At 40.3% G+C, this 17,930-nt stretch overlaps 1 protein-coding gene across 2 annotated transcripts in view; it reads right to left on the reverse strand.

The window, feature by feature from the left end:
• ARHGEF38 (Rho guanine nucleotide exchange factor 38) overlaps positions 1–13,476 on the reverse strand; it is a 132,965-nt gene extending 119,489 nt beyond the window's left edge. For both annotated transcript variants that reach the window (XM_058721745.1, XM_058721744.1), the window contains exon 1: positions 13,144–13,476. In XM_058721745.1, coding sequence (XP_058577728.1) covers positions 13,144–13,339 — 196 coding nt within the window. In that variant the 5' untranslated portion in view covers positions 13,340–13,476. The remainder of the gene's footprint in view (positions 1–13,143) is intronic.
• Positions 13,477–17,930: the final 4,454 nt, after the last annotated feature.

The raw sequence follows: 17,930 nt of genomic DNA on the forward strand, positions 1-17,930 counted from the left end.
AAAGGAAACTAATTTCTAAAGAAGAAAGTCTTTTACCTTAAGTAACAGAGTCATAAATTGAGTTCACAGCTTCTGACCATCACCCCCTCCCTCCCTCCACCTGTCCAACCCCTTCTCTACCCATCCAGTGTAAACACCAGTCATAATTCTATCTAGGGTTTTATTCCAGACATACCATTACCAACCCCCCACATATGATTATGAATGTTCTTTCATCCCTCTCCAAACCATATTTCATGTCTGCCCCCATAAACCCAAAAAACCTTGGCTTAGCATTGCATTGAACCCCACTGACTTAAGTTTCACACAGTAAAATCTTTTATCAGTTTCAATGGAAATCTGACCCACAGGAAGATGAATGGAGCAGGTCTTCTGTGAAATAGGTTGAAAATAATTGCATGTCACACAGGTTTTGGAGAAAAGCCAGTGAGGTATTCAGCGAAAATGTGAAAGAGCAGACCCTCCACTGCTCTGAATTTGAAAGCTCAAACATTGGGGCAGGGAAATATTTTATTCTCATTCGAAGGGCATGTGATTTATTTTCTCTGACTGCTAATTGCTGCAGAAAGTAAAGGAGTGGGTTTCAAAAAGAAATTACAACAAAGCTTACCTAGCTTGAAAAATACTTAAGTAGCATTGGTTTGAATTTACAGGCTCCTACAGTGAGCAGCATAGTACAGCCAAAACAATTAGGAGCTAAATAAATGGGGACTTTCTGGGAATGTCTTTATTTAAAGTCTTTAGCAGGAGAAGATTAGTGAAAGAGGACAGGTTTTAAGACCTGAATAGAAAGGGAACTTTACTTTGTAAAGTCTTCACTGTATTCAATTTTTCTGTTGTAATTGTTCTATTGTGAAAAATGTAAAATTTTGGCTGGATGAGAAAAACTGGTTTTACCCATCTGTTTGTTCATTCAACAAATATTTACTGAGTGCTCATCGTGTAAGGCATTATTCTAGATCAGTAGTTCTCAACCAGCAATGCTGATAAAATTTTGAACAATACTCAAAAACTTCAAGAGACTCTTAATTTCTACCTGCACATTCATCTACAATTTACAAAAAAAAAAAAAATTAATGTTTATTTTTGAGAGAGAGAGAGAGAGAGAGAGAGCGACAGAGTATGGGCAGGGGGAGTGGCAGAGAGAGAGGGGGACACAGAATTTGAAACAGACTCCAGGCTCTGAGCTGGCATCACAGAGCCCGAGGCAGGGCTTGAACTCACAAACTGTGAAATCATGACCTGAGCCAAAGTAGGATGCTTAACTGACTGAGCCACCCAGGCTCCCAGTTCATCTACATTCCTGAAGTAAACAGTGGCCAACAAGCAGATCCAGTGGCTGTATTATTTTATGATTTTTAACAAAATGTTCCATGTGGAAGGAAGTTAGAAAGATGCACAACTGCAATGAATAAAATGTATACTCCATAGATTCACTAGAATATTCCACTCTAAGAATAAAAATCTGATAATTTGAATTATTTAGTTTTTGAAAAATCCTCATCATCACTAACAACGGGGCACACAGCAGGATGAGGATGTTTAATGAAAAACTGGGTTGGAATGTCAAACCATATTGCTCCTCTGGCTTAATTGTCCTTAGCACTTTGCCATGTTCTATAGCAGTGGTATCCAAAGAGGTACAGATAGCCCAGGAGTTCTTTAAGACAATCCATTTGACATAATGAACCTATGTGCCTAGTACGCATGCTTAATTGGTGTTAGTACCTTCTTTTTCATTTATGAACCTTCAGACAGGGAGACCAGTTTTAGTCCCTGTTCCATGTTGTAGGACATATTTAATCCCTTTGTCTGGAATGCCCACTACCCCCTTGCCCTTAAATAATCCAAATTGGATTTCAAGATTCAGATTTCAATGTCTCTACTCTTGTTGTATGCTTAAACTCTTTTCCATCACCATTCTTTTTTTTAATGAATATATATATATATATATATATATATATATATATATATGTATATATATACACACACTTTTTTAATGTTTATTTTTTTATTATTAAAAAAATGTTTATTTATTTAGTTTGAGAGAGAGACATAGACCATGAGCAGGGGAGGGGCAGAGAGGGAGGGAGACACAGAATCTGAAGCAGGCTCCAGGCTCTGAGCTGTCAGCACAGAGCCTGATGTGGAGCTTGAACTCACGAACAGCAAGGTCATGACCTGAGCCGAAGTCAGATGCTTAACTGACTGAGCCACCCAGGCACCCCATTTTAATGTTTATTTGAGAGAGAGAGAGAGAGAGAGAGAGAATGAGTGGGGGAGGAGCAGAGAGAGAAGGGGACAGAGGATCTAAAGCGGGCTCCATGCTGACAGCGGAGAGACCTTTGAGGGGCTTGAACTCACAAACCGTGAGATCATGACCAGAGCCGAAGTTGGATGCTCAACTGACTGAGCCACCCAGGTGCCCCTTTCCCATCACAATTCTTATATTGCTTTCTTATATATCTAATATAAGAATAACCACTTGATAAGAGGTGGATGCTGTGATGAGCTGATCAGCTCCCCTTCAGGAACAAAAGTCTTCCTGCCCCAGCTGCAGGGAGTGCCACCTGCAGACAGGCCTTCTTCAGGAACCTCCCCATCATACCTCCTTCCCAGGATGGCCCCAAGCCAGTAACTTGAATGGTGATGTAAGGGTCCTTCATCCCACTGGCAACAACTCTCAAGGATCATCTTATCTTTAGGACTTGCCTTTAGAGTTGGCTAAGTCTTCCATTGAGACCAGATCACAGCACAACTGGTTCTCTCTCAGTTCTGTGCCTTTCCCTTCTCTTCCACAGGTGGTGGTCACAAGCACATAATAAGCTCCTGCACCCTAATCTCCATCTCAGAACCTGCAACCCAGAAACCCAACCTGCAGGCACACCTCAGGCACGTACCTCATTGCTACAATTATTGGTTCATTGTCTGTCACTCAGTGGACTGGGTTTGTTTCTGATGTATTTTTATATTCTCAGGATCTAGGCAGCATCTGGCACATATGAACACCTAGAAATGCTTGTGGAATAAATTCATTAAAACTGAGATCTCCTTTTTCTTTGGCCAAGAAATTATTTCTTTTCTTGTTTAATTAGATTTACTTATTTATATTCTCTCTCCCTTTATAGTAAAAGAATTTAGGGCAGTTTAAGCCAAAAGTTAACTGCAATTAAGTAATGGGGAAATAGGAATGACAGAATTATAAAGACAAGTATGTCAATGATACAGATCAATATACTTGTAATTAGTCATTTAATAACTTTTAGTCACTGAGCTGAGCATCTACTATATATCAGGCACTGCTTGAGTGTTAAAATAAGACTAAATCTCTATCCCCAAGGAGAACTACATTCATACGGAAAAGAGAGGTGAAAATGGAACAGTGTAGTTTTAGAGAGCAGTAGGTAAGTAATACAAAGGCTGCAGAAGGGCCTGAACACCTGAAAATATGCTACTTTGGCATATTGATTATTTAAGCTAAAGGCAATTGAGAAATGCCTTTAGGCAAAGTGTAAATTTCTTGTGAGAAAGATGCCCTCCCAGCATCAGGATGAGAACATTCTTTTTTTTTTTTTTTAAGATTTATTTTTAAGTAATCTCTATACCCAATGATCAGGAGTCTCATACTCTTCTGACTGAGCCAGCCAGGTGCTCCAGAAAGAGAACATTCTTATTACCAGAGATGGGGAGCTGACATCAAGATGAGTCTGTAGAGATCTCACTAAACTAATCCTTATGTTCTATGAACTCCCCCCACATATTTCCTGTTTACTTTCCCACAATTTCACACCCCTGGTCCAAGTCCTTTTTCCCTTTGTCTTGTCACATCTCCACAACTTATCACTCTTTGTTAAAATGGTATATAACCATGGGCCTAGCTGCTCCTTTGGGATTTTCACTCCTTTCTGTGAAGCCCTCCATGCCATGTAAAAATATTAACATCAAATAAAATGTATATGATTTTTTCCTGTTGGTCTGTCTTTAGTCAGTTCAACTCACTGGTTCCAGCCACAGAAGCTAGGAGAAAAAAGGAAATATCTTTCCTTCCCTATACCTCTTTAGGTAGGATGGTCAGAGAAGGACTCTCCCAGGTGAGCAAAGGCCTCAATGAGGAGAATCCATCCCAGCTGAGATTTGAGGGAAGAAATGCTTAGGCAAGGAAAACAGCTACTCTAAAGGCCAAGCATTCAGTACAAATTGGACTCTAAGCCTCAGGAAGCTAAATGCAGTAAATTGCTTGTTTTTATCTGGGAAGGAGACATGTTTTAATTCTTAAGAAGAGCCAAAGCGTTTCCTTGAATAAAACTGGATGGCACTGAGAGAGGTAAACAATGTCTTCATCAACTACTTCACGACAAAGAAAGAAGCAGAAATCTGTGACAGCTTTTTGTAGTGACATGGGAGACCTATCATTAAGAAGCATTCTGGAAAGACAATTCTGTAAGGGGCTGCAATGACTCAAAGTTCTTAGAGCAGTTGCTTGATGACATGACCTTTAAGTTCTCCTCTTTGAGTCAGGACTGGATGTCAGACAGTCAAGATTGCATTCTCTATCGAGGGGCTCAGCACAGGCATCCTAGAGTGTTCATTTATTCTCCGATTCATTAATCAGCAAAGAAATTGTTCAGAACAACCTAGGACAAAGGCTTTTAATCACAACACTATCTTCCTGCTGCATTTAAGACTCCCAATTTAGGCTGACTTCATAGAATTCTATGGAAATATCACCTACCAGATGATGAACTGCTTGTTCCCAGTATCTAATTCCACTCTTTTTCACTTGCACATGCACACTTGCACATGCACATGCACATCCACTTCTCCTACCCATCCCTACCCATCCCATCCCTGTGGCTGTAGACAAGGGTTCTTGGTGTTTTGGTTGTATATTAGTTTTGGAGATGCAAATAAATAAATGACAAGGGCCTAAAGTTAAAGAAATAATGTCAAGATAATCAAGGAAGTGGGAAATGGAGATCATCAAGCTATTACCACATGACAGGTTTGCTTAACCTAACTTTGTAATTCTGTTTCCTGACAAACAAAAAGAGCATTTATTATACAGCAACACTCCTGCAGGGGAGTGTCACAATCATTCCCCAAAAAGGATATGTATTCCAAAGTGAAACATTTAGTAGCCTTCATCATTGTAGCAGAGGAATGTTACCCCATTACAAAACATGTACCACAACCCTCAAATTGCTTTGACTTCTCATTACTAATAAACCACCCAGATGAATACCTACTATGTCAAGGAACTAGATGCATCCTATTTGCAAATATTTAAAGCATCTGAGTTCAAAGCCAAGCTCTACCACCTGAAAGAGTTTAGGACATGACATCTTAAAATATGTTGCATCGGTATATTAATGATTTTGAGCCAAAGGCACTTGATAAACAGCAGATGCAGGGAGAGGCTTTCTATGCATTCTATTTGCCTAAAGACAGATCCTCCAAAAGGAACTCAACTGTCATAAATCTCCTCCTCAGGAGTTTCTTTTTCTTTTTCTTTTTCTTTTCAGGTTTATCTATTTATATTGAGAGGGGGAGGGGCAGAGACAGAGGGAGAGAAAATCTGAATCAGGCTCTGCACTGTCAGCATGGAGCTCGATGTGGGGCTTGAACTCACGAACTGTGAGATCATGACCTAAGCTGAAGTTGGACACTCAGCCAGCTGAGCCACCCAGGTGCCCCTCTAAGGAGTTTCATCAATTGGGGAACATTGACTCTTATCATAGGAGAGAAAACAAGACGTTGACACCACACCCAGGCAAACTGTCACAAACTGTTATGTCCCCATCTATTCTTCTCAAGACCCATTCATCTTTCATAAACGACTTACTCTCCCCTAAGTGGCCTACATTTCCTTTTCCCTTCCCTATTATGGTGCTATCTAAGCTCTCAAATCTCCCCATTGTGGGAACATGCATTTTTTTCTTATGATGCTACCCAGCAGGTAATATTAAAAATTAGTACACTTGTATACCTTTTCTCCTGTTAATCTGCCTGTTGTCAGTTTATTTCATAGGTCCAGCTATTGAACCCAGGAGAGTAAAGTCTTTCCTCCCCTACACACTTATTTTTTTCAACTATGAAACCAGAACTGAAAAGGTGTTGGGATTAAATAATAATGTGTGAAAGTCCCTGGGCCAGCGTGGTTGCTAGCAGATGACAGTCACTCAGTCTGTACCTTTCCTTCTCTCACTTTTCACACCTAGTACAGAATAAGGGCCACATCCCAAACATAGCTTACAACCAAAAACCACTTATAAGCATCCTCCCTTGAGTGTGCAAATAGAGGCCAACATATCACGTCTATACATTTAACACTTGTGAGTCAAGCTGGCAAACTGTTAAATACAGTGTTAGGTCTTTCTATATTGATAAATATACCTTCATAATAACCTGAAAGGCCAAGTTCAAATTTAGATTTTTCAGCTCCCTCAGAGGCAGGAGGCCTGGTCATGATCTCACAGTTCGTCAGTTCAAGCCCCGTGTCAGGCTCTGTGCTGACAGCTCAGAACCTGGATCCTGCTTCACATTCTGTGTCTCCTTCTCTCTCTGCCCTGCCCCACTTGCACACACACTCTCTCTCTCTCTCTCTCAAAAATAAAAATAAACATTAAAAAAAATTTAAAAAGAAAGTTATATCTACAGTCCCATAAGTAGAACCCAGGAATACATTTTCTTATCACAATGTGATTGTGGTAGAATAGCTCAAACTTTCTTTTTTTCAACATTTTTTTTTTTTAATTTATTTTTGGGACAGAGAGATACAGAGCATGAACGGGGGAGGGGCAGAGAGAGAGGGAGACACAGAGTCAGAAACAGGCTCCAGGCTCCGAGCCATCAGCCCAGAGCCTGACGCGGGGCTCGAACTCACGGACCGCGAGATCGTGACCTGGCTGAAGTCGGACGCTTAACCGACTGCGCCACCCAGGCGCCCCAAGCTCAAACTTTCTTGATTTCTGGAACTCACCCTTTGCTTAATTCAAATTACTTCCAAAAACCATAAAATACCTTTACTAAAAAAGAAGGAAAGTAAAATATCATGCTTCTTTTTGGTTTCTATGCATGTGATGAGACAGAAGTTACCTAGATTTACAGGTGCCTTGCCTTTTATAAAGATTTACCCTTCAAACTATGAAATACACCTTATTTATGTTGGTGTTACATTACTGATCCAAGTACTTCCCACTTCACTAATGGGTGTATGAAGGCAGGTAAAAAAGGACTTAATACTCAAAGAAAAGGAGGAACACAAAGGACTTGTCGCACTGAGGTAGAAACGTGCACAGACAGCTGCACAATTGGTTTTATTCTACCCTTCACTAGGCCCAAAACAGAAATCACCAAATCTCCCAGGGTTAACTGCTCCTCATTCTCACTTACAGATTGTCTGTATTCTTTTTTTTTTTTTAATGTCTATTTATTTATTTATTTTGAGAGAGAGAGAGAGAGAGAGAGAGAGAGCGCACGTGTGAGCAGGGAAGGGGTAGAAAGAGAGGGAGAGAGAGATTCCCAAGCAGGTTCCGTGCTCTGTGTGGAGCCTGATGTGGGGCTTAATATCCTGACTGTGAGATCACAACCTGAGCTGAAATCAAGAATTGGTTGCTTAACCATATGAGCCACCCAGACGCCCCAGATTGGTCTGTATTTTTAAAAATCACTACAAATTAAATGCTCCCATAATCTTACCACATCTAACTTATTATTTGAGCCATTTGTCCTCACACAACAATATATGTTATTCTGTATATCATTCATGTAGTAGGTTGGTTTATCAGCATGGTAAGAACACCTTAGGCTTTTATAAAAACAACCAAGCAATCTTTTCTTAATGAGAATGATATGATAGTCTTTGCAAAAATAAGAAAGCACCATAGACCTGTAATGAATTGGAGATACAAATTTGACTTGTGTTATCAGCAACAGTGATGGCATTTTACTCATCCACTTTTACTTTTTCGCCTGATACTTGATAAGCAAGAATACACAGTGGCCAAAAAATTAACCAGAGTCTTAGGGTGGCCATATGGGATAAAAGTAACTGATCCACTGTCTTAGTCAGTTGGGGCTGCTATAACAAAAATACCATAGACTGGGTGGCTTAAACAACAAATATTTATTTCTCATAGTTCTGGAGGCTGGGAAGCCCAAGTTCAAGGCAGATCCAGTGTCTGCTAAGGGACCCCTTCCTAGCCGATAGATGGCTATCTTCTCAAACCCTCACACGGCAGAGAGCAGAGAGCAGGAGCAAGGTCTTTCATGCCTCTTTTTATAAGGTACTAATCTCATTCAGCAGGGTTTTACCCTCATGACCTGATTACCTCCCTCAAACCCCACCTCCAAATAACATCACGCTGGCTTCAATATATGAATTTGGAGGGGACATAAACATTCATCCCATATCACCCACACCGAGAGGAAACATACAAAGTCAGTCATATCAATCATGTAGGGTTTTCAGTAAAAGCTGCTGAGTGTTAATCAATAAACTTTTCATAAAAAGTCTTAATCATTGCAGAGATATGTCTCAAGTATACATACACAACTATACATAATCATAGATTAGATAGATAATCTGCATGCATACAGGAACACTTGTACATAACCAAAGGAGGCACATTTCAAAGGTGGAGTTCACACATATAATCATACACAAAATCACTTCCCAAAGAAAAGAGTTTTAAGAAATCAGCCAGTGAGTTTCCCCAGCTTTGATTCCTCTCTGTGGTTCTCAGTAAAATGGCAATGAGGAACTGAGCTAGCTTGGAAGCTGAGGTGACATAGCTCTTGTGATGAATGCAAGAAGAGGAATGAGTGGACTTAGGGTCTGCTGTGCTCTGAAAGGTAGGGTCAGGAAAGAAGTAGGCTTCTACTAAGAATTATTTGTTATATAGGCAATTCTGTACATTTTCATCCCTAATATATTTCTTTCTACTGAAGGATCATCTTTATTAATGGCAACATGTACCCGCACATTCGAAGATACAAGGGTTATTAATTCAGGCTCTGATGCCTTTCCTTACACTGATTCCCTACCTAGACCACATCATTCAAGTCATTCATTCTATTTGAAAGTTACTGAGGGCTTACAGTGTGCTGGGCATGATTCTAAGTGCAGAAGTGGAAGAGTTACCAAGACAGATAGGGTCTCCCTCATGGACTGGGGGATGAGACACAGGAGAGGAAATGAGAGTCAATAGTAGGCAAGAAACAAGAAAACAGACTACTAATTTCAGATGCAGATAAGTATGATGAGAAAGTTAAAACACTCTTCTCTCCCCATTCTGTTCTTTCTCCAGGTGCCCACCTTATCAGCTCTTAACAACATTTTCCAACAACCTCCCCTGCCCAAACCTGAATAGACAATTTCCTCCTTTTATGGACCCACCGATCCCACCTGTAGTCTGTCATGCTGCTTTATTGCATTTGTTTACCTGTCTTATCTTTCCCAATGAGACTTTAAGCCCCTTTGGAGTAAAGGTCATTTTTTTTTTTCTTAATGGTTTTGTAGTTGTAATCCCTGGCACGTGTTCTGTTTTGCTCACCACATAACATATTCAATACATGCCAATTAACTGAACAAATCTGTTGAAGACATAAAGAAGCCATTAACAGTAGGCGAGCAAAAAACTATTGTAAAACCTGAGGCTTAATGACTATGTTGTTGTGATCACAACCTTCTACAAAAATTTTATGATACTCTCATTAGGACCATGTTCTACTGCTTAATCTAGTAGCTCTCACCCAGTGTACCATTTTTAAAACAAAAAAAAAATTTTAATGTTTTATTTATTTTTGAGACAGAGAGAGACAGAGCATGAACGGGCGAGGGGCAGAGAGAGAGGGAGACACAGAATCGGAAGCAGGCTCCAGGCTCTGAGCCATCAGCCCAGAGCCCGACGCGGGGCTCGAACTCACGGACCGCGAGATCGTGACCTGAGCTGAAGTCGGACGCTCAACAGACTGAGCCACCCAGGCGCCCCTCAGTGTACCATTTTTAAAGAAACTACAATTTAGGATTCTCACTGCTAAAGTGATGTCAGCCAGAAATTGAACTGAACAGGTTAGACTATCTAGTATGAGTTAAGAGGTTAGCCCACGGGCACCAAAGAAAAGCCTTAGGTTTCCCAAAACCCAGAGAGGATGCTCAAAGAGACAGAGCAGTGAACGGTATTACTCAACTAGCATCACAGCTGCTGAAGGACTCTGGCTAAATAATCCGAGGCCTCTTTCCAGTATTGAAAAGCACACTGTGACCTCACAATGGCTTTGGGCCATCCATCCAAGGGCTCTAACCAGCTCAGATCTTTATTCAGTGCCTCCTAGGGAACCACCAGTTCCAAAGTAGGCAGAGGGAAAATCTCTTGACATTGTGATAATAAAAAAATTCTAAAGTTCATTTAGGATCCATCTGCATGATAATGGGTATAATGCAGATCAGAGTGTAAACCCAACAGAACTGTTTTGAATGTTAAGGAGAAAATGTTTTCTATTGTTGCCAAAGCAGTTACAGAAGAATCACACTAAAAGCTCTAATAGGTATTACATAGCAGACTTGGATTTTATTAAAAGTTACATCTAAAAAATGTTGCTTATCAGGGGCCAGCCTATTTTTACAGCTCTGATGTTCTCCTCTACATTCCCTGATGATTTTTCTCCACAGACGATTCTAGGAACATGGGTTAACTTCTGGATCTTTTCTTCTACCTTCAAAAACAGGACCCGGGGCACCTAGGTGGCTCAGTCGGCTAAGCTTCCAACTTCAGCTCAGATCATGAACTCGCGGTCTGTGAGTTCGAGCCCTACATTGGGCTCTGTGCTGACAGCTCAGAGCCTGGAGCCTGCTTCAAATTCTGTGTCTCCCTCTCTCTCTGCCTCTCCCCTGCTCACACTCTGCCTCTCTGTGTCTCTCAAAAATAAATAAATGTTGAAAAAAAAAAAGAAAACAGGATCCATCAGGGCACAGGGAAGTCATAAATCGAATGGAGGGGTGCCTGGGTGGCTCAGTCAGTTAAGCATCCAACTTTGGTTCAGGTCATGATATCACGGTTTGTGGGTTTGGGTCCCACATTGGGCTCTGTGCTGACAGCTCGGAGCCTGGAGCCTGCTTCAGATTCTGTGTCTCCCTCTCTCTCTCTGCTTCTCCCCCACTTGCACTGTGTCTCTATCTCTCAAGAATAAGTAAATGTTAAAAAAACAAAAACAAAAACAAAAACAAAAAACAAGTCTTCAACTCAAGAAGGCTAAAACAAACAAACAAACAAACAAAAAACAACACCAATCCAATGGAGTGCATAAGAAGCCTGAGGTCTTCTGCAAAGTAACCAGCAAACACTTGCTGTCTTCTGTGGTCGCAGAAGTTTTTTGGTATTTTTGTTTTTTTTAGCTAAGTTTAGGAAGTGAAGAGCAAAAAATATTTTCCATTTTTATTTTGCTAATGGAAAATCTGGACCAAAAAGATGCTGAATTAGTGAATCTCAGGCAGAATAAATATGTTATAAGAGATAAAGCCATAGGCTTTTACTGAATTTGTATATGTGGTCTCTTCATCAGAGGACAGAAAAGAGTTGAAATAGATTAGTAGATTTGTAAATTTGATTAATAAAGGGAAAGTCCTACCCTATCATTATTATTCCAATTATTCCTAAAATAAAAAATAGCACCATTTACTGAGCACCTACCATGTGTCAGCCAATATGCCAGGCGTTTTATGTTATTACCTGATTTCATTCTTTCAGCAATACTGTGGTAAGTCTCACTGTCCCACTTTCACAGATAGGGAAACTGAGGCTCAGAAATTTCAAGTAATTTGCTCAAAGTCTTATAGTTAGAAAGTTGGAAGAGCCAAGACTGCAAGACGAATGTATCTGACTTTAAAATTTGCACTTTCCAAAGTATCCATTGCTTTGAGTAAAGTGTCATTGCTTTTGAAAGTTTCAAAGATCAAATAATACCTTTCTTTCGTTTTTAGAAAGGCCCGTTAAGGGTAAGACTTGACTCTGCATTTTAATCCTGAGTTATCAGGATTTTTTTTTTTTAAAGCATTAACTTGTAGCAGGCAGCTGTAAAGATTTCATTTAAATTAATTTAGTTTAATTAATTTGTGTGACTAAGCCTGAGTACTTTTTTTTTTTTTTTTCCAGAAAGAGACCTACTAATACAAGGGTATTCTCTTGGTCTTTCTAGCCGCATCATAATTTTTCAGTCCAGAATGACAGCTTGTGGTAGGATTATACGAGCTCGAACTCACAGTGTGCTCAGAGCAGGAGAGCCAGGGTCTGGGGATCACATAACAGGTACTGCAGTGGATACTTAAAACATGGCACAATATCAACATCAAAATGAAGTTTACTAGAACAGGTGAACTTCAAGAGAAAGAGAGGAAAAAGACAGGGTAGACGGAAAGGGATAGACATTCAGGGACTTAAACAGGATGTTTTATAATAACTGTGCCAAATTATCTTATGACTATCACAAAATAAACTGAAGTTATTTCCTCAAAAGTCATTCAATCTAAGCATGCTAAACATCTCTTACCATATTTGGATGCTATTCGATTCACTCTCAAGGAATGAACACCTATGTGATTTTCAGCCAATCCTATTATACCAACCCAGTGACTAACATTCCTCGTTTTTCACAGACATGATTGCAGTTTCATGCCCCTATTTAAGATAACCACAATCCCAGTTCAGTACAATTACTTAGATAGATCTCATGGTATGACATCCCACACCGGTCTATTGAGAGAAACTATCTTTTGTCGGTTTCTAAATCATTTGCTTTCTAGTGCTTCCCACTTTTTAAATTGGCTGGAAGAGGGAGAAGGAAGGGAGAAAGACAGCAGGAAAAAATACTACTCTCACCAGAAAAAAAAAAATACATTAAGAATAATTCAGAATTGGCTCGTTAACGATTAAAGCACATAAAAAATTTTTCCTATAATTTATGAATGACATTTACTTTCATTTTCTTATTGGGTTTTTTGTTTCCTTATTTTCCTTATTTCCTTCCTTACAGAGAAGGTAATATTCGCTTTCCCCTTTGCCTTAAGTGATTTCCTTGCGAATGGAAGAGTAGGAGAAACCAGCTGGGAGTGCAGTAGTCTAGGTCAATTGATTTGTTGGTGGTTACCTTGTAGTTTCTGGTTGTATTCGGTCCTGTCAGACTGACTCCTCCTCAAAGTACCAGAGTGGTCCCCAGAAATACTGCTGTCAACCACTGTGTCTGTCTTCCTTCTCTCCAGCATATAGAGCCTGGGCCTCAGGAAGGTCAGGTTCTTTTTCTTGGTGCCCATGTTTTCTTTCCCAGTGGCTTCTTTGGGATCCATCTGAGGCCAAGACAAGCTTTTGAGACTTGTAGGCAATGGCTGTTTGCTAAATTGCCTCAGGGCCGGGGTTGAAGGCACCAGAGTAAAGAGTTGAACAGCCCCCTTCTTACTAAAAGCCTTCACTAAAAGCTGTGAAGGTTACCTGGCTGTGACTGCCACCTCTCCAGAGTCCTAGAGCCCCACCCCTATGAGGTCATTGGTTTTTATGCCTAGAATCCTACAGGGGAAGCTGCCACCTGTTACCAGAGAGACCTGCAGCACTGAGCTAGGCAAAGCAGGGACTGTGCTGTCACATGCTACCGGAGCAAACAAAAATCCCATTGTGTGTGGCGAGGCTGGGGGTTGGTTGGGGGAAACGGGAGAACAGGGTGGGGTAGGGCAGAAGGGAAGCACATACACAAGAGTAACCTGCAGCTTGTGGGTTTAATGTGTGCCTGTGGGTGTGTACAGGTGCATTGGGAGATTGCGCCGTGGTCTGCTGCCTGGAGGCAGACGTGGGCTTGCGTGTGACTTTTAGCTAGAGTCACCCACATGTGACCCACAGAGTTAGTGTGGTGCTATTAGGATTTTTTTAAACCTTTATTGTTTCTTTTTGTTAATGTTTATTTCTGAAAGAGAGACAGAGAGAGAAAGAGAGAGAGAGAGAGAGAGAGAGAGTGCAGGGGAGGAGCAGAGAGAGAAGGGGACACAGAATCCAAAGCAGACTCCAGGCTTCAAGCTGTCAGCACAGAGCCTGATGCGGGGCTCAAACCCATGAACCATAAGATCATGACCTGAGCTGAAGTGGAACTCCTTTAACTGACTGAGCCACCCAGTTTCCCCGGGGCTATTAGAATTTACATGTGCATCACAACAGTGGGGACAGAATCACTTTTAGGGATTACCGTGTGCACTCAAAAGTCATACTTCCGCCTTTACAAATATTCACAAACTGTTTACTAAGAATATATTTGCCAAACCCTGATCCACATTCTTGAGGAAAGGAGCATTCTCATTTGAGAGGCATCTGGCAGCAGGCACAAGATGAGGAGGAAATGTCCATAGAAGCCTGGAGACTTTTGAGGTCTCTCTTCCACACATTGCCCTGCATTACATTAACCCTTTCATGGTCCCAACCCTGTTCTTGGTTCTGGTGCTTAGGAAAAGAAGCACTGTGTCGGGGTGTAATTTCTGTGAGATCTTTTACCGGTCCTTTCACAGATGGAGTGCGGGAAACTCACCCTGGGAACAGAAGGGAAGGAAAAATGTTTGAAACTGAGAAGAGACATGAAGAATGTGGAAAGGACAGGGGCAGTGATTGGGAGGGAGTAAGGCAAATACTGATGTGCCTTTCATTAATTTTTTTGAAGTTGTTTTTCCTTGGAGTTACTGAGATTTCTCAAGGGGGAAATTCACGGAAGCCCTGGAGATGTACTGAATGTTCTGTATGCCCTCGTTAATGAAAAGAGGAAAGCAAATTCTCTTTTATCGTAAAGGTATTGCCAAAATCCAGCTTTGTGCTACCCATTCTGAATCATGGCTAAGTCTTGTTAGACAAGGTTAATAAATGAGGAAAAAAAGATAAATACCATTTTCCACTCAAGATGTGTGGGTTGAATATAGTTTGCATAATTACCTTAAAAGATAAATGACAAATCTTCACCCACTGTAGAGACATCTATATATAACTTGGCATATTGAATGGTTTTTGTTTAATATAATTGATAATCTTTTTTATAACAAGCCCTCCCAAGCATATATAATAAATGCTTTAAAAGGCACACTCACAAACATGTAAAATGAGCTTGATTTCTGTTAACAATGTCTCAATTATGTTCTAATCTCTCTCTATATATTATATATATAATATAATTATATATATATTCTAATATATAGTTCATATATATGTATACATATATATATATATATATGATATGTTTGCATATGTGTACCTGGTAACTAACAGAGATATACTACTTAGGTACAGTGCTACTGAAAACTTGTGCCATTAAAACTATAGGACTTATGAGAAATATGGTGTTAAGGATACAGCACTCAAGAACTTTGTCAGTGATCCATAAAAAACAGATAGAAAATTGAAAAAAAATGGTAACAGAGTTTAAATGTGATAAACGGTTAAGAAACACATTAATGGTACAATAGGGACGCTTGTGTGGCTCAATCAGTTGTGTATCCGATTATTGATTTCAGCTCAGGTCATGATCCCAGGGTCATGGGATTGAGCTCTGCATGGGCTCCACGCTGAGTACAGAGCCTGCTTAGGATTCTCCCCCCCCACCTCCCCTTCCCCTCTTGTGCTCTCTCTCTTAAAAAAAAAAGTGTAATAAATATGGTACTTTATGCTGAAAAAGAACTGAAGGAAACTTGTGGAAGTGGGCTTTTAGAAGGGTCACAGTTTATGGATCATGAAAGAAGAGGTGTGTGAAATCAGATTGAAATGTATACCAGTAGATGTGGATGAGCATGGCTCATAGGCCAGGCAGTGAACTGAAATCACTGGTAATTTTGTGGGGTGCACATGTATGAATTTTGTGTATTCCTTTGTGGTTCGGGGCACCTGGATACAGTTTTCTGCATTCACCTAATGTTTCAAGTGGATGAAATCACACATAAGCAAATATGAAGTTGTGTTATGCTCAGTTTCCTAAAATATCCATCTTGTTGGAACAAATTTGTGTTTTTACAACAAGCGTTACAGCAGAACTGACTCTGCTAGCTTTATTGTAGTTTTAAATTTTATCAGTTGCAAAGATACATAATATAACTACTATGGATTCAGTAGTAAATATATCTTTTGTTTATTTTTTATTTTTATTTTTTACTTTTTTAAATATGAAATTTCTTGTCAAATTGGTTTCCATACAACATCCAGTGCTCATCCCAGCAGGTACCTTCCTCAATGCCCATCACCCACTTTCCCCTCCCTCCCACCCACCTCCCCCGTCAACCCTCAGTTTATTCTCAGAGTCTCTTATGGTTTGCCTCCTTCCCTCTCTGTAACTTTTTTTTCCCCTTCCCCTCCCCCATGGTCTTCTGTAAGTTTCTCAGGATCCACATAAGAGTGAAAACATGTGGTATCTGTCTTTCTCTGTATGGCTTATTTCACTTAGCATCACACTCTCCAGTTCCATCCACGTTGCTACAAAGGGTCATATTTTGTTCTTTCTCATTGCCATGTAGTACTCCATTGTGTATATAAACCACAATTTCTTTATCCATTCATCAGTTGATGGACATTTAGGCTCTTTCCATAATTTGGCTATTGTTGAAAGTGCTGCTATAAACATTGGGGTACAAGTGCCCCTATGCATCAGCACTCCTGTATCCCTTGGCCATGCTAGGATACTCCTGTATCCTAGCCATGCTACTGCTGGGTCATAGGGTAGGTCTATTTTTAATTTTCTGAGGAACCTCCACACTGCTTTCCAGAGCGGCTGCACCAATTTGCATTCCCACCAACAGTGCAAGAGAGTTCCTGTTTCTCCACATCCTCTCCAGCATCTATAGTCTCCTGATTTCTTCATTTTGGCCACTCTGACTGGCGTGAGGTGATATCTGAGTGTGGTTTTGATTTGTATTTCCCTGATGAGGAGCGACGTTGAACATCTTTTCATGTGCCTGTTGGCCATCCAGATGTCTTCTTTAGAGAAGTGTCTATTCATGTTTTCTGCCCATTTCTTCACTGGGTTATTTGTTTTTTGGGTGTGGAGTTTGGTGAGCTCTTTATAGATTTTGGATACTAGCCCTTTGTCCGATATGTCATTTGCAAATATCTTTTCCCATTCCGTTGGTTGCCTTTTAGTTTTGTTGGTTGTTTCCTTTGCTGTGCAGAAGCTTTTTATCTTCATAAGGTCCCAGTAATTCATTTTTGCTTTTAATTCCCTTGCCTTTGGGGATGAGTCGAGTAAGAGATTGCTACGGCTGAGGTCAGAGAGGTCTTTTCCTGCTTTCTCCTCGAGGGTTTTGATGATTTCCTGTCTCACATTCAGGTCCTTTATCCATTTTGAGTTTATTTTTGTGAATGGTGTGAGAAAGTGGTCTAGTTTCAATCTTCTGCATGTTGCTGTCCAGTTCTCCCAGCACCATTTGTTAAAGAGACTTTTTTCCATTGGATGTTCTTTCCTGCTTTGTCAAAGATGAGTTGGCCATACGTTTGTGGGTCTAGTTCTGGGGTTTCTATTCTATTCCATTGGTCTATGTGTCTGTTTTTGTGCCAGTACCATGCTGTCTTGACGATGACAGCTTTGTAGTAGAGGCTAAAGTCTGGGATTGTGATGCCTCCTGCTTTGGTCTTCTTCTTCAAAATTACTTTGACTATTCGGGGCCTTTTGTGGTTCCATATGAATTTTAGGATTGCTTGTTCTAGCTTTGAGAAGAATGCTGGTGCAATTTTGATTGGGATTGCATTGAATGTGTAGATAGCTTTGGTAGTATTGACATTTTAACAATATTTATTCTTCCAATCCATGAGCATGGAATGTTTTTCCATTTCTTTATGTCTTCTTCAATTTACTTCATAAGCTTTCTATGGTTTTCAGCGTACAGATCTTTTACATCTTTGGTTAGGTTTATTCCTAGGTATTTTCTGCTT

Source organism: Neofelis nebulosa, chromosome 3 (assembly GCF_028018385.1).
Source record: "Neofelis nebulosa isolate mNeoNeb1 chromosome 3, mNeoNeb1.pri, whole genome shotgun sequence".
In the NCBI taxonomy this organism is placed as follows: Eukaryota; Metazoa; Chordata; class Mammalia; order Carnivora; family Felidae; genus Neofelis; species Neofelis nebulosa.